This window comes from Salvelinus namaycush, chromosome 17 (assembly GCF_016432855.1).
Source record: "Salvelinus namaycush isolate Seneca chromosome 17, SaNama_1.0, whole genome shotgun sequence".
Classification (NCBI taxonomy): domain Eukaryota; kingdom Metazoa; phylum Chordata; class Actinopteri; order Salmoniformes; family Salmonidae; genus Salvelinus; species Salvelinus namaycush.
The window spans coordinates 5,638,476-5,659,817 of record NC_052323.1 but is presented as its reverse complement, the minus strand read 5'-3'; the positions used below and the strand labels follow the sequence as shown (position 1 = coordinate 5,659,817).

General features: G+C 42.5%; 1 protein-coding gene across 1 annotated transcript in view; it reads left to right on the top strand.

Annotated features, from left to right (window-relative positions):
* Window positions 1-18,397, top strand: part of LOC120061875 (teneurin-3-like) — a 178,857-nt gene extending 160,460 nt beyond the window's left edge. Inside the window, exons 24-28 of the mRNA XM_039011653.1 lie at window positions 2,716-2,951; window positions 4,218-4,514; window positions 5,195-6,806; window positions 7,054-7,184; window positions 17,645-18,397. Of these exons, the coding sequence (XP_038867581.1) occupies window positions 2,716-2,951; window positions 4,218-4,514; window positions 5,195-6,806; window positions 7,054-7,184; window positions 17,645-18,397 (3,029 nt within the window). The remainder of the gene's footprint in view (window positions 1-2,715; window positions 2,952-4,217; window positions 4,515-5,194; window positions 6,807-7,053; window positions 7,185-17,644) is intronic.
* Window positions 18,398-21,342: the final 2,945 nt, after the last annotated feature.

Sequence of the window (21,342 nt, the reverse complement as noted above, 5' to 3'; positions counted from 1 at the left end):
ACTGTCCACTTTAATAATGGAACACTAGTCACTTTAATAATGTTTACATACTGCATTACTCATCTCATATGTAAACTCAGCAAAAAAAATAAATGTCCCTTTTTCAGGACCCTGTCTTTCAAAGATAATTCATAAAAATCCAAATAACTTCACAGATATTCTTGTACAGGGTTTAAACACTGTTTCTCATGCTTGTTCAATGAACCATAAACAATTAATGAACATGCACCTGTGGAAAGGTCGTTAAGACACTAAAAGCTTACAGATGGTAGGCAATTAAGGTCACAGTTATGAAAACTTAGGACACTAAAGAGGCCTTTCTACTGACTCTGAAAAACACCAAAAGAAAGATGCCCAGGGTCCCTGCTCATCTGTGTGAATGTGCCTTAGGCATGCTGCAAGGAGGCATGAGCACTGCAGATGTGGCCAGGGCAATAAATTGCAATGTCCGTACTGTGAGACGCCTAAGCTGTCCGTCCTACAGACGACAGGACGGACAGCTGATCGTCCTCGCAGTGGCAGACCACGTGTAACAACACCTGCACAGGATCGGTACATCCGAACATCACACCTGCGGGACAGGTACAGGATGGCAACAACAACTGCCCCAGTTTCACCAGGAACGCACAATCCCTCCATCAGTGCTCAGACTGTTCACAATAGGCTGAGAGAGGCTGGACTGAGGGCTTGTAGGCCTGTTGTAAGGCAGGTCCTCACCAGACATCAGCAGCAACAACGTCGCCTATGGGCACAAACCCACCGTCGCTGGACCAGACAGGACTGGCAAAAAGTGCTCTTCACTGACGAGTCACGGTTTTGTCTCACCAGGGGGGTGATGGTGGGATTCGCATTTATCATCGAAGGAATGAGTGTTACACCAAGGCCTGTACTCTGGAGCGGGATCGATTTGCAGGTGGAGGGTCTGTCATGGTCTGGGGCGGTGTGTCACAGCATCATCGGACTAAGCTTGTTGTCATTGCAGGCATTCTCAACGCTGTGCATTACAGGGAAGACATCCTCCTCCCTCATGTGGTACCCTTCCTGCAGGCTCATCCTGACATGACCCTCCAGCATAACAATGCCACCAGCCATACTGCCCGTTCTGTGTGTGATTTCCTGCAAGACAGGAATGTCAGTGAAGAGCGAAGAGCCCGGACCGCAATGAGCCCGGATCTCTATCCCATAGAGCACGTCTGGGACCGGTTGGATCGGAGGGCTTGGGCTTGGGCCATTCCCCCCAGAAATGTCCGGGAACTTGCAGGTGCCTTGGTGGAAGAGTGGGGTAACATCTCGCAGTAAGAACTGGAAAATCTGGTGCAGTCCATGAGGAGGAGATGCATTGCAGTACTTAATGCAGCTGGTGGCCACACCAGATACTGACTGTTACTTTTGATTTTGACCCCCCCCCCCCCCCTTTGTTCAGGGACACATTCTTCAATTTCTGTTAGTCACATGTCTGTGGAACTTGTTCAGTTTATGTCTTAGTTGTTGAATCTTATGTTCATACAAATATTTACAAATGTTGTTTGCTGAAAATAAACGCAGTTGACAGTGAGAGGACTTTTTTTTTTCTGAGTTAATATACAGTATTCTATTCTACTGTATTTAGTCAATGCCACTCCAACGTTGCCTGTCCTAATAGTTAAATATTTCTTAATTACATGATTTTACTTTTAGATTTGTGTATTGTTGTGAATTGTTAGATACTACTGCACTGTTGGAGCTAGGAACACAAGCATTTCGCTACACCCGCAATAACATCGGCTAAATATGTGTATGTGACCAATAAAATGTGATTTTATTTGATGAATTCTGTCTATTTTGAGGAAGTAAATACTGGCTACGCGTCTCAAAATGGATAAACGGTACTCTTGCCGCTTTTTGCTCATTTTTCAAGCAAAGGTCTTTCAAGGGAGTATACAAGCACACTCGTTTGGTTCACCTAGCCGACTTCGACTAGCTGCCAGCCGAACTGAAGCATGCTGAAGCCTTAACCCACACATCTCCTCCTCTCAGTCTTGCTGATACACAAACAGGCTGCCTTTTTGAAGGTGGTTTTTTGTCATTGTTGCTGGGGTCTCAGAGCAATGTTGAGTACGCTTAAGTCATGTATCATTATGGGTGAGCGGGTTTACAGAAGACAGTGTAAATTATTACTCCTTCAGTGTGTGGGGTGAGCAGAAACCTTGTGTCGTAACTTTTTGTATTCAAATCAAATCAAGTTTATTTTATATAGCCCTTCGTACATCAGCTAATATCTCGAAGTGCTGTACAGAAACCCAGCCTAAAACCCCAAACAGCAAGCAATGCAGGTGTAGAAGCACGGTGGCTAGGAAAAACTCCCTAGAAAGGCCAAAACCTAGGAAGAAACCTAGAGAGGAACCAGGCTATGAGGGGTGGCCAGTCCTCTTCTAGCTGTGCCGGGTGGAGATTATAACAGAACATGGCCAAGATGTTCAAAATGTTCATAAATGACAAGCATGGTCAAATAATAATCAGGAATAAATTGTGTTTCAAGCTATTTAGTGAATTGTTCAATTTATTGTAGTTCTATAGTCCTTTTCTAATGTTCATCTGTTTTTCTATTGGAAGATAGTGTTATTGTTATCTAACATGACATAGGCAAGATTTCCCTTAGTATCCACAACAATAATTTATAATCACAACACTTAGTACAATGTTATCAATTATGACCCTGTCTTTTTATATTTTCAGATCAATGTAGAAGCAGTTATCAGGTGGGCTATGATAACTCTCTGAGAATCACCTATGCCAATGGAATGGACACCCATTACCAGACTGAGCCCCACATCCTGGCGGGCACTGCCAACCCCACAGTGGCACGGCGCAACATGAGTTTGCCAGGGGAGAGTGGGCAGAATCTGGTTGAGTGGCGCTTCCGCAAGGAGCAGGCCAGGGGCAAAGTCATCGTTTTTGGGCGCAAGCTAAGGGTGAGTTTCACTGTTTTATTCAGACAGTTTCACTTATTAGCAAGACAAGATTTGGTCACTGATAAATTCCTAAATTGGAACCGTAGTGGCTGTACAGTAACATGCTATACATGACATCAGAGCTCTGACTCTGTGTCTCACAGCACTGTATGGGTTTTGACTGACAGCCCTTCTGAACCTGAGCAGCAGACGCGACAAGAAGTTGCTCCCAACCCTTCCGCTAATTTGGGCAACTTTTGCTAATGTTTTGTTGTCTGAGTGAGGGAAATGCTGTAAATTAAGAGGCCTCTACATATTTTGAAATATGAGACTTTAAGGATTATAATAAGTACCGCTTTGATGTCATACATTCAAGCTAAACACCTGTCCAAATGTGCACTCAACATTTCCATATCATAAATCTCATGAACAGTGTTGACGTTCATGATCACTATGTTTGTTGTACAGTTACGGGATGACATGTTGTCATACCCTAGGTTATTCTGAACAGAATGAGGCTGTTTGTCTATTGTGAAGAAAATTTGCAGCGACACACGTGCCTGAAGGCACTCCTTTCTATGCTCACCAAAATGATGATCCGTTTCCCTGAATTGCAAGCTTAACACTTCAATATCGTATTTTATAACTCAAATTATGCCCAACTGACCTAGATTGCGATTTATAATGGACCCTTTTTGGATTGCGAAAACAGCAACAGTAATTGTGTGATGGCGGGGATGCAGGGTTTTGTTCCAAACAAAACTACAAGTGTACTTGCTCTAGTTCCTCAACGGCACAGCTAGGAGTGCTCAAAAAGCACCTTGTAGTTGAATACTTCTTTAGCACAATAAAATCAACAGTGCAATGTTTGGATTCAGTCTTGTGTCAGCTTTGGTCGAATAATTTTCAGATAATTGCCAAACTGTTCCCTTTCAATTGTTACTAAGGTTATGCATTTCTTCTGTAAGAAAAATGTGAAATGTCACCTATCCATATAAGCCAATCCTAAAGGGTTAACAGCAATTTTGTCCCCATTAAATTTAAGGAGGGAGGAGGGTGGGATTTAAGACTTGCTGAGCAAATGCCAGAGTTTAATGAAGCCTTTGAAGGAGCTGTTAATCTCCTCACACTGAATGCCAAAGAGCGGCAATCACACTAAATGCCAATTTAACAGTCGTCCAGACAGAACTATAAGTGCCCTCTCTGTGACTGACTTAAAAGCTTCATTGTCTGTTTGTTTTTGTTTTGTCTGGCCTTTGATCCAATACACATATTACCAACTAACAGGTGAACGGCCGGAACATTCTGTCGGTTGATTACGACCGTACGCTGAGGACGGAGAAGATATATGACGACCACAGGAAGTTCCTGCTGAAGATTATCTATGACGGCACTGGCCACCCCGTGCTGTGGGTGCCCAGCAGTAAGCTGCTGCCCGTGAACGTCAGCCTGAGCAGCAATGGGCAGATCAATGCCCTCCAGAGGGGGCCGACTACGGAGCGGTTGGAGTATGACAGTCAGGGACGCCTCGTGTCCAGAGTGTTTGCTGACGGGAAGAGGTGGAGTTACACCTATCTTGACAAGGTGAGGGTTGAAGCGACTCTATAAAATACTTTGGTTTCTCCACTGGTCGATCAATGCACAAACAAAAATGGAGTACTTTTGATAAAAGTAATTGTATATTGAAATCGAGGCCACACACACACCTTGCTGAAGCAGAACTTTTAAATCTCACACACACACAGTCACACATAATGTACTTGCCCACATTAGAGCTGCTCATTATGTTAACTTCTCGCAGAACTTAAAATAAGTGAGACAACTTACTGCAGGACTCAGTTACAAGGACCTTTCCCCATGCAAAACCATGCAGAGATTTCCTCGCCCTCCTTGAGCTCATTGCGTGACTGGGATAGGCCGTGTCAACAGAGAAACATGGGGCACACTGAAAGCCTTGGTAACTCAAGGAACCGCAGTGTGAAAACGGTTGACTGGGCATGGCATTTTCACAGGAAGGGTGGCAGCCCACTGAAAGCAATTCTAGCATCCAAAGTGCATATTAATTAACTCTATGTCTGCAAGAATTTTAGGAGCCAGAAATAAACGTGTGAATGTCTGACGCAATTGTTTAGGCTATTTAGTGAGCTGGTGGTGTATATATAATTATTTGTATTCATAAAACATAGCTTGTGTGGACCGTATAAAAATGAATATTTAAAGAGCTGTAAAGAATTTTGTTCTCCCTTCCCTCATCTTTCCTCTAGTCGATGGTGCTCCTGCTCCACAGCCAGCGTCAGTACATCTTCGACTTTGACTCCCAGGATCGGCTATCTGCAGTCACCATGCCCAGTGTGGCACGCTACACCATGCAGACGGTCCGCTCGGTGGGCTACTACCGCAACCTCTTTCACCCACCCGACAGCAATGCCTCTGTCGCTGTGGACTACAGCGAGGACGGCCTCCTCCAGCGAGTGGCGCACTTGGGCACGGGCCGCCAGGTCCTCTACAAGTATCGGCGACAGAACAAGCTAGCCGAAGTCCTGTATGACATCACGCGGGTCAGCTTCACCTATGACGAGATGGCGGGCGTGCTAAAGACGGTCAACCTGCAGAGCGAGGGCTTTATATGTTCGATCCGCTATCGTCAAGTGGGCCCCTTGGTGGACCGGCAGATCTTCCGCTTCAGCGAGGACGGCATGGTCAACGCCCGCTTCGACTACACCTACGACAGCAGCCTGCGCATTACTAGCGTGCAGGGTGTCATCAATGAAACCCCACTGCCCATCGACCTCTACCAGTTCGACGACATATCCGGCAAAGTCGAGCAGTTCGGCAAGTTCGGCGTCATCTACTATGACATCAACCAGATCATTTCCACGGCTGTTATGACCTACACAAAGCACTTTGACGCACACGGACGGATCAAGGAGATTCAGTACGAGATCTTCCGATCCCTCATGTACTGGATCACTTTCCAGTACGACGAGGCGGGGCGATGTACCAAGAGGGAGATCAAGATCGGACCGTTTGCCAACACCACCAAGTACGGCTACGAGTATGACGTGGATGGCCAGCTCCAGACAGTCTACCTCAATGACAAGGTCATGTGGCGCTACACCTACGACCTGAATGGCAACCTCCACCTACTGAACCCAGGTAACGGTGCCCGCCTGCTCCCCCTGCGCTACGATCTCCGCGACCGCATCACCCGCCTGGGAGACATACAGTACCGCATGGACGAGGATGGCTTCCTCCGCCAGCGAGGTTCTGAGATCTTTGAGTACAACTCCAAAGGCCTCCTGGCGCGCGTCTATAGCAAGAGTAACGGCTGGATCATCCAGTACCGCTACGACGGCCTGGGCCGAAGGGTGTCCACCAAGGCCAGTCTGGGACAGCACCTGCAATACTTCTACGCAGACCTGAGCTACCCCAGCAGAATCACCCACGTCTACAATCACTCCAGCTCGGAGATCACCTCACTCTACTATGACCTGCAGGGCCACCTGTTTGCCCAGGAGATCAGCAGCGGAGAGGAGTACTACATCGCCTGTGACAACACCGGCACGCCTCTTGCCGTATTCACCAGCAACGGCCTCCTGATCAAGCAGGTCCAGTACACAGCGTACGGAGAGATCTACTTTGACTCCAACCCAGACTTTCAACTGGTGCTGGGGTTCCACGGGGGACTCTATGATCCGCTGACCAAATTGTTGCATTTTGGTGAGAGGGATTATGACATTATGCCCGGCAGATGGACTGTGCCTGACATCAGCACGTGGAAACGAGTGGGGAAAGAGCCAGGTCCTTTTAATCTCTATATGTTCAGAAACAACAACCCCATCAGCAAAGTACATGAAGTGAGAGAATATGTGGCAGGTAGGATATTTATTAACTTTTATTTTACTTAGTCATATTTAATGTGCACGTAGTGTATACATGTTATTCAAATGTGCTATTCAAAAGTTTAAATGTTTATACGTGCTTTGTTCATGCATGTATAACCAGCTTAATAATTATAACTAAGTCACAAAATACTTATATTATAAAACATTACCATATTTTTTATTACATAACCATGCCATTAAATATTTATTATGACTCTGCCCTTATTTGTCCGATGTAGATGTGAATAGCTGGCTAGTGACCTTTGGGTTCCATCTACATAACACCATTCCTGGCTTCCCAGTCCCAAAGTTGGACCTGACCCACCCCTCCTATGAACTGAAGAAGAGCCAGCTTTGGGACGATCTACCGGTTGGTTTCATATCTGACATTATTTCAAAATCTCAGTTATTGTCATGCTATTTGCGGTCCATATAATAGGTAAATGTATAGTAAACAGGGTGATCTAGAAGACCAAAGTTGTTTGCTGGCTGAATATCAAGCACTTTGACAAAAAGGCAAAATTCCGGGGTGAATAGAAGCATGCTCTAAGGTTTTCTATTAAATGTATATTTTGTTCTGTAGCCCCATCTTTTTAATTGGAATGTTATTTAGCCCATAGCATCCCATTTAATTGGACAGCTTTTGCGTAGGAACAAGTACAAATTACATTCACATGTATTCTTTGATTATAGTTTTTCCCAATTGCTAACACACGTTTGCTGAAACCACATCTCAGGTACACAAAACAGTTAGCCAATTTCCCTAAACCCCACAGACATCTTACAAAATGTAACGCCGCAATCAAAATCATGTACTCCCTTCTCAAAAGGAAACTCTGCATACAAATGAGACACGCAAACAAATAAAATTAATCTAACTTAGTGACAACCCAGATCACACTAATGTGACATATTCAATACTGTATATTGTTTGTGTATACTCAAACAAGAAAGTTACACAAATGCAAACATTTTTGCTTTACATTTCAACATGACTCAATACATTTTAACTTCTACTTCATCACAATCCCGGATCCGGGAGCACCCCCATCAGTAAAAAAGCTGACTAGCTTAGCCTAGCATAGCGTCACAAGTAAATACTAGCATCTAAATATCATTAAATCACAAGTCCAAGACACCAGATGAAAGATACACATCTTGTGAATCCAGCCATCATTTCTGATTTTTAAAATGTTTTACAGGGAAGACACAATATGTATTTCTATTAGCTAACCACGATAGCAAAAGACACAACTTTTTTTTTCCACCATTTTTTTCCTGCATAGGTAGCTATCACAATTTCGACCAAATAAAGATATAAATAGTCACTAACCAAGAAACAACTTCATCAGATGACAGTCTGATAACATATTTATTGTATAGCATATGTTTTGTTAGAAAAATGTGCATATTTCAAGTATAAATCATAGTTTTACAACTAGAATAACTACAGAGACCAACGTGAATTACCTAAATACTCATCATAAAACATTTATGAAAAATACACAGCGTACAGCAAATGAAAGACAAAGATCTTGTGAATCCAGCCAATATTTTAGATTTTTTAAGTGTTTTACAGCGAAAACACAATATAGCATTATATTAGCTTACTACAAAAGCCAACCACACAACAGCATTGATTCAAGCCAACAATAGCGATAACGAATAAACCAGCAAAATATATTAATTTTTTCACTAACCTTCTCAAACTTCTTCAGATGACAGTCCTATAACATCATATTACACAATACATATAGAGTTTGTTCGAAAATGTGCATATTTAGCGGCACAAATCGTGGTTATACAATGAGAATAGTAGCCAAGCTGCCAACAAAATGTCGGGAGAAATCTTGGGAGAGGCACCTAACCTAATAATTAACTAATCATAAACTTGACTAAAAAATACAGGTTGGACAGCAAATGAAAGATACATTAGTTCTTAATGCAACCGCTGTGTTAGATTTTTAAAATTAACGTTACTACGACATACAGCGTGCGTTAAAGCGAGACCGCACCGAAATTAATGGCGGAACAGTAGTTTTACATTTTTCAACAGAACAACGAATTAACATCATAAATACTTCTTACTTTTTGATGAGCTTTCATCAGAATCTTGGGCAAGTTGTCCTTTGTCCAAAAGAATCGTTGCTCGGTTGTAGATTGTCGCCTTCAACTTTGGAATTAGCAGTAAACATTAGCCATGTGGCCCAGACGTGCCCAACTCACTATAACGCAGCACTAAGAAATATCCGAAAATCGCAATATACTGATATAAACTGATATCTCGGTTTAAAATAACAACATTATGATGTCTTTAACACCTATATCGAATAAAATCAGAGCCGGATATATCTAAGGCCTATAACGGGAGCTTTCCAGAACGCAATCCTGAGGTCTGTCTTGCGTCATGGCGAATGTTGAAAAGACCGGACCCCACGTTCCCAGACCCTTTATATGGCCTCAGATCTGCCTAGCAACTCCATTCCAATTCTCACTATTTGCTGACATCTAGGGGAAGGCGTATGCAGTGCATCTCAACCAATAGAAGACATGCAAATTAATAAACTGACCTCAGAACAGCCTGCCTGATTTCAGATTTCTCACTTCCTCACAGGAAAATTGCTCCAACTTGAGTTCTGTTTTACTCACAGATATAATTCAAACGGTTTTAGAAACTAGAGAGTGTTTTCTATCCAATAGTAATAATAATATGCATATTGTACGAGCAAGAATTGAGTACGAGGCAGTTTAATTTGGGAACAACATTTTTACAAAGTGAAAACAGCACCCCCATATTGAGAAAAGGTTAACAACTTTTTGGTTACTAAATGATTCAATGTGTGTTATTTCATAGTTTTGATATCTTCACTATTATTATACAATGTAGAAAATAGTAAAAATAAAGAAAAACCCTGGAATGAGTAGGCGTTCTAAAACTTTTGACCGGTAGTGTATATCAAATCAAATCAAATTTTATTGGTCACATACACATATTTAGCAGAGGTTATTGCGGGTGTAGTTATTACTGCACTGTAGCTCCCACAGTGCAGTAATATCTAACAATTCACAACAATACACACAAATCTAAAAGTAAAAGAATGGAATAAGAAAACATAAATATTAGGACGAGCAATGTCGGCGTGGTATTGACTAAAATACAGTAGAATAGAATACAGTATTTACACATATGAAATGAGTAAAGCAGTATGTAAACATTAAAGTGACTAGTGTTCCATTATTAAAGTGACCAGTGATTCCATGTCTATGTATATAAGGCAGCAGCCTGCAGGGTTGAGTAACCGGGTGGTAGCCGGCTAGTGATGGCTATTTAACAGTCTTATGGCCTTGAGGCCTCAGTCTCTCGGTCCTAGGTTTGATGCACCTGTACTGACCTCGCCTTCTGGATGGTAGTGGGGTGAACAGGACGTGGCTCGGGTGGTTGATATCCTTGATTTTCTATTAGGCCTTCCTGTGACAGTGGGTGCTGTACTGTAGGTGTCCTTGAGGGCAGGCAGTGTGCCCCAGGAGACGAGTTGAGCAGACCCACCAACCTCTGGAGAGCCCTGCGGTTGCGGGCGGTGCAGTTGCTGTACCAGGTGGTGATACAGCCCGACAGGATGCTCTCAAGTGTGCATCTGTAAAAGTTTATGAGGATCTTAGGGGCCAAGCCAAATTTCTTCATTCTCCTGGGGTTGAAGAGGCGCTGCTGCGCTGCTGCTGCCCATTTCAGATTGTCAGTGATGTGTATGAGGAACTTGAAGCTTTTCACCTTCTCCACTGCGGTCCCGTCAATGTGGATATGGGCGTGGTCCCTCTTGTGGGGCCCCTGTGTTGAGGATCAGCGAAGTGGAGGTGTTGTTTCCTACCTTCACCACCTGGGGACGGCCCGTCAGAATCCAGGACCCAGTTGCACAGGACGGGGTTCAGACCCAGGGCCCCGAGCTTAATGATGAGCTTGGAGGGTATTATGGTGTTAATGGCTGAGCTAGAGTCAATGAACAGCATTCTTACATAGGTATTCCTCTTGTCCAGATGGGATAGGGCAGTGTGCAGTGCGATGACGATTGCATCGTCTGTGGATCTATTGGGGCGGTATGCAAATTGAGGTGGGTCTAGGGTGTCAGGTAAGGTAGAGGTGATATGATCCTTAACTAGCCTCTCAAAGCACTTCAGAAGTGAGTGCTACGGGGAAATAGTTATTTACAGTGGCAAGAAAAAGTATGTGAACCGTTTGGAATTACCTGGATTGCTGCATAAATTGGTCATCAAATTTGATCTGATCTTCATCTAAGTCACAACAATAGGCAAATATAGTGTGCTTAAACTAATGACACACAAATAATTGTATTTTTCTTGTCTATATTGAATACATCATTTAAACATTCACAGTGTAGGTTGGAAAAAGTATGTGAACCCCTAGGCAAATGACTTCTCCAAAAGCTAATTGGAGTCAGGAGTCAGCTAGACCCCAGCCACCTCAGTCATAGACAGTTCTCTCTTCTACCGCATGGCAAGCGGTACCGGAGTTCCAAGTCTAGGACAAAAAGGCTTCTCAACAGTTTTTACCCCCAAGCCATAAGACTCCTGAACAGGTAATCAAATGGCTACCTGGACTATTTACATTGTGTGCCCCCCCCCCCCCCTACTCTCTTTTTATCATATATGCATAGTCACTTTAACTATACATTCATGTACTACCTCAATTGGGCCAACCAACCAGTGCTCCCGCACATTGGCTAACCGGGCAATCTGCATATTGTGTCCCGCCACCCGCCACCCACCACCCGCCAACACCTCTTTTACGCTACTGATACTCTCTGTTCATCATATATGCATAGTCACTTTAACCATATCTACATGTACATACTACCTCAATCAGCCTGACTAACCGGTGTCTATGTAGCCTCGCTACTTTTATAGCCTCGCTACTGTATATAGCCTGTCTTTTTACTGTTGTTTTATTTCTTTACTTACCTATTGTTCACCGAACATCTTTTTTTGCACTATTGGTTAGAGCCTGTAAGCATTTCACTGTAAGGTCTACACAAATAAACTTTGATTTGATTTGAACATCTCTGTTGACGAGCTTACGATACGTAAAACACTTAACAAGAATTGTGTTCATTGGAGGACACCACAGAAGAAGCCACTGCTGTCTAAAAAAAACATTGCAGCACGTCAGAAGTTTGCAAACGTGCACCTGGATGTTCCACAGCGCTACTGGCAAAATATTCTGTGGACAGATGAAACCAAAGTTGAGTTGTTTGGAAGGAACACACAACACTATGTGTGGAGAAAAAAAGGCACAGGACAACGACCCAAAACACAGAAGTAAATCAACAACAGAATGGCTTCGACAAAATAAAATACGCCTTCTGGAGTGGCGCAGTCAGAGTCCTGACCTCAACCCGATTGAGATGCTGTGGCATGACCTCAAGAGAGCAGTTCACACCAGCTATCCCAAGAATATTGCTGAACTGTAATAGTTTGTGAAGAGGAATGGTCCAAAATTCTTCCTGCCCGTTGTGCAGGTCTGATCCTCAACTACAGAAAACGTTTGGTTGAGGTTATTGCTGCCAAAGGAGGGTCAACCAGTTATTAAATGCAAAAGTTCACATACTTTTTCCACCCTGCACTGTGAATGTTTACACAGTGTGTTCAATAAAGACATGAAAACTAATAATTGTTTGAGTGTTATTAGTTTAAGCAGACTGTGATTGTCTATTGTTATGACCTAGATGAAGATCATATCAAATTTTATGACAAATTTATGCAGAAATCCAAAGGTTTCACATACTTTTTCTTGCCACTGTAGTTCAGTTACCTGCTTTCTTGGGGACAGGAACAGTGGTGGACATCTTGAAGCAAGTGGGGACAGCAGACTGGGATAGGGAGAGATTGAATATGTCAGTAAACACTCCAGCCAGCTGGTCTGCGCATGCTCTGAGGACGCGGCTAGGGATGCCGTCTGGGCCGGCAGCCTTGCGAGGGTTAACACTTAAATGTCTTACTCACATTGGCCACAGAGAATGAGCCAACAGTCCTTGGGAGCTTGCCGCGTCAGTGGCACTGTGTTATCCTCAGTGCCGATTTTAGCATGTAAATCTTGGTAGGGAAAAAAAAGTGGGATGCATGCCACAACACAACACTAAACAATACATTAGTTGCACTATAACGGTGACAAACGGTACCCACAAACTGTTAAGCCTGCTGCTGTCCCAACAGCAGTCCCAACATCTTACCACTGCTACACCTGGCTATCAGCGGAGCCTTGTCTGGCAGTGAAACAGTTCATTCAGCCTCATTTACTGCCTTTTAAAAAAACATAGCAGATATGGCTGACTTGCTTAAACAAATGGGGTTTCTAATGACAATTTAGATGTACAAACTACGGCATAAGGGGACGACAAGTCGATACGAGACAATCCGTAATTTCGATGAAGACATTGAGCGAGCAAGGACGGACGTAAAGTTAGTCAATATAACTATTTGTTTTGCACTTTTGAGAATTCAGAGGAGGGTTGTTCTTACAATGTTCTCCCTGTACACCAAGTCAGAACCGTAGGATAAATAAAGGGGGCATATAAGCAGACAATAAAAGCTCTTACAATATTCGATGAATACATTTCTCTTAAACAGTTTACAGGCTACATGTGCACCACCAAGTCAGAACAGTAGGCAAAATTAAGAGGAGTAAATAGACCAAATTATTATAGTGAGGCACATGGGCTACTAAGAGCTTACTACACAACATACACTTAGTATTACTTTCTTAGCTACAGTATACATATCTCCCTGGCATATGGACTCACCTTGTTGTGCTGTGCTCACTTGAACAGGAAGGTGGGACGACGGTCCTTCGTGAGCACATTTTGTCATCTGGATTTATGGTGCTTTCAAAACAACTGGAGGGCAGATTTACAATTCCGAGTTGGATGACCGTTCAAATGTATTTTACCAGTCGGCACTCGTTTATTCCTGACATCCCAACTGTCTTGAACTCACTGAAGTCAAGTTTTCGCAGTTCCGAGTTAACAGTTGTTTTGAGTGCGGCACAAATAATGCTTCGTTGACAGCATGGCCAATGTTGAATGTTTATCATTTTAAACTTGGAAAAGAGACCCGTAATCCCAGATTTGAGACCACACGTCCACTGTCACTGATTCCTTCCAAACCACTTGTTGAATTTGAGATTTCTAACTTGTTGTGTAATGTTTATGGCCGATGTGCACCGATAACTTTATCTATAATTTATCTTCATTTCTCTTCATATGACAAGGATTAAAAAGAAATTGCCAGTAGATTGTCGATTTGATTCATGATGATGACTGCTAACTAAGATTTTGAAAGTATGATGTTGACATGAAAGTATGATGTTGACATGATCAAAGCTACTGTACATATAACGTGATTTGATGTCAATTTATCTGTGGCCAATGACCAATGACCTTCTTGGATGGGCACTTCTAATGTAACTCTATGGCAGCACCCAAAGGGCTAGAATTTTCAAGGTTTCCTCTTAGACTTTGCGGTGACGTAGTGTCCCCATGAGTGACATAACACTGAGCCAATCACGGCACAATGCTCCGTATTTTCTGCTGGCTTGCCCCACCACCACAGAAAGCACAGAGCTAGGCTGAAACACATGCATTTTGGACCTGCCTTACTCAAGAAAACAAAAAAGAGACCATGTTTGTATGTGGATTTATTAACTCAATGATATATATTATTTTTTACATTGTTTGCAAACTGATATGTGATACGTATTAATGCCAGAATAACATGCAGAACAGGCGAGCCCCAAGGATGGGGGTTATGGTTGATGAGCTCACTCTGGTTTTCAATCATTTGTTGTTGGAATTCCCACAGTCTTAAGGCATTATTTACAACTTCCATTTGCACAATGGCAGGCTCCTGTTCGTCTGTAAATAGACGCGTTCTACCACCACGTGGTGGTCGTCTTTCAGTTCTACAAAAACAAAATAGCATATAGTACAGTAAACACTACACTAATACCGTATACAAGATAAACATGTTAAAAAGTAGTATAGCTCCGAATTTCATACATACAGTGCTTTGGGAAAGTATTCAGACCCCTTCACTTTTTCCACATTTTGTTATGTTACAGCCTTATGCTGGAATTGATTAAATAAAAACAAATCTCATCAGTCTACACAAAATACCCCATAAGGACAAAGCGAAAACAGTGTTGTTGTTTTTTGTGCAAATGTATGTATGTATGTATGTATAAATGTATAAAAGAAACAGAAATACCTTATTTACACCCTTTGCTCTGAGACTCAAAATTGAGCTCAGGTATCCTGTTTCGATCCTTGAGATTTTTCTACAAATTGATTGGAGTCCACCTGTGGTAAATTCAATTGATTGGTCATGATTTGGAAAGGCACACACCTGACAATATAAGGTCCCACAGTTGACAGTGCATGTCAGAGCAAAAACCAAGCCACAGTGGAAGGAACTGTCCGTAGAGCTCCGAGACAGGATTGTGGTCTGGCGAAGGGTACCAAAACATTTCTGCAGCATTGAAGGTCCAACAAGAACACAGTGGCCTCTATCATTCTTAAATGGAAGAAGTTTGGAACCACCAAGACTCTTCCTAGAGCTGGCCGCACGGCCAAACTGAGCAATCGGGGGAGAAGGGCCTTTGTCAGGAAGGTGACCAAGAACCCAACGGCCACTTTGACAGAGCTCCAGAGTTCCTCTGTGGAGATGGTAGAACCTTCCAGAAGTATAACCATCTCTGCAGCACTCCACCATTCAGGCCTTTACGGTAGAGTGGCCAGACGGAAGCCACTCCTCAGTAAAAGGCACAAGACAGCCCACTTAGAGTTTGCCAAAAGGGACCTAAAGGACTCTGGCCATGAGAATCAAGATTCTCTGGTCTGATGAAACCAATATTGAACTCTTTGGCCTGAATGCCAAGCGTCACATCTGGAGGAAACCTGGCACAATCCCTACGGTGAAGCATGGTGGTGGCAGCATCATGCTGTAGGGATGTTTTTCAGCGGCAGGGACTGGGAGACTAGTCACAATTGGGGGAAAGATGAACAGAGCAAAGTACAGAGAGATCCTTGATGAAAACCTGCTCCAGAGGTCTCAGGACCACAGACTGGGGCGAAGGTTCACCTTCCAATAGGACAACGACCCTAAGCACACAGCCAAGACAACGCAGGAGTGGCTTCGGGACAAGTCTCTGAATGTTCTTGAGTGGCCCAGCCAGAGCCCAGACTTGAACCCAATCAAACATCTCTGGAGAGCCTGGAAATAGCTGTGCAGCGACGCTTCCCATCCAACCTGACAGAGCTTGAGAGGATCTGCAGAGAAGAATGGGTGAAACTTCCCAAATACAGGTGTGCCAAGATTGTAGCGTCATACCCAAGATTACTCGAGGCTGTAATGGCTGCCAAAGGTGCATCAACAGAGTACTGAGTAAAGGGTCTGAATACTTATGTAAATGTGATATTGCAGTTTTTTTTATTTTAATACATTTCTAAACATTTCTAAAACCAGTTTGTGCTTTGTCATTATGGGGTATTGTGTGTAGATTGATGAGGGGTAAAAATGATTTAATCAATTTTAGAATAAGAATACGTAACAAAATTTGGAAAAAGTCAAAGGGTCTGAATCCTTTCCGAATGCACTGTACAGTAATACTTGAAACGTTTACTTACGATATGTATTGGAATCTACAGTCTTTACTGTGCTTTGTGTTGTACTACAGTCAAGTAGTAAAAGTACTAGATATTTCCAGTGTCTGCAGTACGTACCTACAGTATTCTTATTTTGGAACATCTGAAAGATGGATGCTACTGTGAAGTGGCTCAGATTGGGCTGCACTCTCTGCCCAGCCTCTTTCAAGGTCAAACCTTGGTTGACCACATGGTCCACCACAGTCGCCCGAATCTAATCAGACATTAACTCTCCTTGTTCTTGGTCTTCCTCCACCTTCACCTCCACCTCTACCTCCACTTATACCTCTACCATCACCTCCAACTCCACCTCTACCTCTCTCTGCCAAGTTTGCTTCCATTGTTCTCCAAACACAGGAGTACTCACATGCAACCTTTTTATCCATACCAAAGGTCTGATTGCAAAGGGAACATTTACGCAACTAGTGTTTGCACATGTGAAAGTGATCAATTGGTAATTGAGCTTACCTTGTTGAACAGTGTTGCTTTTAATTTGCGCACAATAGGATTTAGTTGTGAAGGTTGTGCTAAGGTAGAGAATTGTGTGTTATGTTGTCACAAAAGGTTATTATATTATTGCAATCTGTGTATAACACAAAGCATGTACCAGTAGTATTGCAGATTTGTTGTATGGTTCTTCTAAATTAGGTAGAGGTTTGGGGTCATTCTGCCTCATTGGCCAGTGTGTAAACAATTGGGGAAAAGTAGCAAATAACATATCTTGACATTTGTATTTGTTGTATCCAATTAATAACTTTTCTGCTATCCAAGATAGTGTGATAGTTGTCCTTGCATTACACATTCGTTGTACAAATTTAAAATCAATGCACACAGACATTTAAAAGCACTACTTTATGTGACATTACCACTTGTCATTGTTAACACAATAATTATTAATGTTTATTCAATGCTTACTACACTGTCATGAATTGCAAGGTAATCTTGATATTTAAAAAAATCCCCACTGGCATTTTACTTTGTTTTAGCTTTATCCCACTACCTGGTAATACAATTATCTTGCAGGCACATGTAAAGTCTTTGAAGCCTGCTTCTGCTCCTGAATGGACTGCAGTGTGAAGTTCTGCTCAGATGTTAACGTTTCCCTGCACTCTCTTTACAGTCCATCTCTGGTGTCCAGCAGGAAGTTACCAGACAAGCGCATGCCCTCCTGTCATTTGAGCGGCTACCGGAGGTCCATGCGGGCCGAGGCCGTCGAGGTGAGAAGCCCTGGTTCTGGTTTTCAGCCGCCCAGTCCCTTATCGGGAGGGCTGTCATGTTCGCCATCTACAAGGGCACTGCCCACACTCACACGCTCAACGTGGCCAACGAGGACTGCATCAAGGTGGCCACAGTCCTCAACAATGCCTTCTACCTGGAAAACCTGCACTTCACCGTGGAAGGCCTCGACACCCACTACTTCGTCAAGCCCGGCCTGCCCGACGGCGATTTGGCTGCGCTGCGCCTCACCAGCGGCCGTAAGACCCTGGAGAATGGCGTCAACGTCAGCGTGTCCCAGTCCACCACGGTCATGGACAGCCGGACGCGTCGCTTCGCAGACGTGGAGTTGGGTCGTGGGCCACTAGCGCTGCACGTGCGCTATGGCTCCACGGTGGATGAGGAAAAGGCCCGCGTGCTTGAGTTGGCCCGCCAGAGGGCGTTAGTGAGTGCGTGGGCCAACGAACAGCAGAGGGTGAGCGACGGCGAGGAGGGCGTCCGCCCATGGACAGAGGGGGAGAAGAGGCAGCTTCTGAGCAGCGGGAAAGTGCAGGGGTACGACGGGTACTATGTACTTTCCATCGAGCTATACCCAGAGTTAGCGGACAGTGCTAAAAACATTCAGTTCCTACGGCAAAGTGAAATAGGGAAAAGGTAACAAACTGTTGTGCACTCGCTACCAAAAAGACGTTGAACGGCCTGCTTCAATAGAGGAGTGGTGATGGTAGGAACGAAAGCAACAATAGTGGCATGGCCAAAGAGTACTATGGCTATGTCCGAGTAAGTGTGTGTTTTTGTAAATCATATGGGATCGAAAGCAATGCTGTGCAATGCTGTTTAACAGGGGACTACTACAGAGTAAATGTATAACTACGCCAAGCCTTAATATGGGCAGTGACAAAATGTACCTGTAGCACAATCTGATTGGACTATGAGCTCTCTACCAGGAGCCAGGAGAAATAGAGGTGTTTTGGGCAAAAGTGAAATATTATTATTCTTTTTTTTACAAAATGTTGTCTGCTTAAAATGAAAAGAAAGTATTTAAAGCTGAAATTAAATGTTTACATACAGTGCACATATCTGGAAATGAGATAAGATTTTTTACTCTTAATTAAGCAATGTCCATTACCAGATGTTTTTGTTAAAGTAACTGTCCAGTACAAATCTCACTTTTAAAATGCATATTCTGTTAACTCATACCCAAATAATGTTGTTGACTCGTCCTATATTAGTATTTGTGGCCAAAGCATAAATTAGAGAAAAAACACTTAAAAACCCTACCTCAAACTTGTATCTCAAACAGACCGTTTACAAACTGCTTACTGTTTCCTCATAGAGTATGGTGTCAGCGGTCTAGAGGAGAATGAGCTGGCCAATCAGTGGTCTACTCGCATGAATGTTTTTAATGACTTGTATATGCCCACACCAGAAAAGCTGCTTTTTAACATATTGTAAGTAATTATAGGTCATATTTCATAGAAATCTGGATACAAAATAAATACAAATTATTCAAACTTTATTTAACTAGGCAAGTCAGTTAAGAACAAATTCTTATTTACAATGACGGCCTACTGGAAACAATGGACAGTTACTTTAATCAATGACCTTTCATTTTGCGGTTCCTCTCACTCATGACCATCACACCTACAGTACATGCCGGAATTGAGAAGCACTGCTTTAGATTAACTAATACCCATTCCCCTTTGGTTTACTTTTTTTTTTTAAGACATCGTAACAACTTACATGTTTTAATACACAAAATATTTGTTTTGCGAATCAGACTTTGTCTTGGTTTCGGGATCAGGCCAAAAGGTATGAAGTAAGTATAAGACTGGAAAGCCTGAATGAGATACGAGTCTCGTCTGAGCACAGTAACACCATGTTTAGTAAATTCTGCAAGAATTGTATTGTTTTGTTTTCAGTAGCTAGGTTTCCATCCAATTGGCAACAGATTTTCATGCGAATATTCTAAAATCTGCATAAAGAAAATGTGCATTTTCTCACCAGTGGTGTTTTTCCACCAAGATGACCTGTTGAGGATAAAAATCAGTGTGCGATGACGAAGTGCACATAATGTACTTTTTCGCTTAAGTTTTCATGTACCAAATAAAAATCTGATGTTCAATGTGTTTCCATCGCATTTTGTCACAAACTGTTGCGTTAAATAGCAAATGAGCCTACTCTGGTCTTGGCAAGTGCACTATAGCCAGCAGCTCGCAGATACAGTGTGTGTAGGCCCTGTAGGTAGTTTAGTCTACATGATGAGATTATTATATGGGTAAGAGCAAGAATAGCTTTATTTGTCAAATGGCAGTCAATCATCGATGATCATGTCACTAGAATAAGACCCTCGACATCTATTGGAAGGAGCGTCAAGCTCATAACGTGCACTTTCACGACCCTGTGAAGTTCATCACAACTTATTTCATCTGTAGCCGAATAAACTGCATGGTTTCCCAAGTCGTAGTGGAAGGACCACACACCATTTCATTGCTCGACTCCAAGTTTACTTCATTGTGATGGTTATTATATCAATATTTGTGCATAAAGGCGTTTCCACTGCCATTTCTCACGTAATTCATTTTAACGACAAAAAAAGATCCCACCATGTCGAACCAACAATTATCTCGGGATTTATAAAATCACACCGAAACTTCCTGTTTCCATCACAGCTGTTGTGATCATTTTTTATACAGTATGACTTATACAGTATACAGTATGACTTGCATAAAAACTGTGAATGGAAACGTTGTTTATGGACCTCTACAGGATCGGTGTCCCCCCCCCCCGTGGGATGGTTGAGCTAACGTAGGCTAATGCGATTAGCATGAGGTTATAACAACATTTCCAATGACATAGACATATCTGATATGGGCAGAAAGCTTAAATTCTTGTTAATCTAACTGCACTGTCCAATTTACAGTAGCTATTACGGTACAATAATACCATGCTATTGTTTGAGGAGAGTGCACAGTTATGAAATTGAAAATGTATTAATAAACCATTTAGGCACATATGGGCAGTCTTGATACAACATTTTGAACAGAAATGCAATGGTTCGTTGATTGTCTAAAACTTTGCACATAGACTGCTTCCATCTAGTGGCCAAAATCTAAATAGTGCCTAGATTCCTAAATCCTAAGTTTCTCTTGCATTTCAAAGATGACAACTTTTCTTTTTTTAAACACATGTTTTTTTCTTTGTATTATCTTTTACCAGATCTTAATGTGTTATAATCTATATTCATTTCACATTTCCACAAACTTCAAAGTGTTTAATTTCAAATGGTATCAAGAATATGCATATCCTTGCTTCAGGTCCTGAGCTACAGGCAGTTAGATTTTGGTATGTCATTTTAAGCGAATATTTAAAAAAGGGTCCGATCCTTAGAAATTGATTAACTGGCCATTTGAATGTTAGACTCAAAATGAGTAATTTATGTTGTTTATACATTGCAAATAAAATGTAAAGCATGTATTATATTCATCACTGATGTTACAAAGGAAAGGTTGATATTGCATTATAAAAACTGCAAGATTTTGTAGAATAAAGGTATAAAATATCCTGTCAAGAAACCGTATATTTTTTTTGTAAAAACTGAAT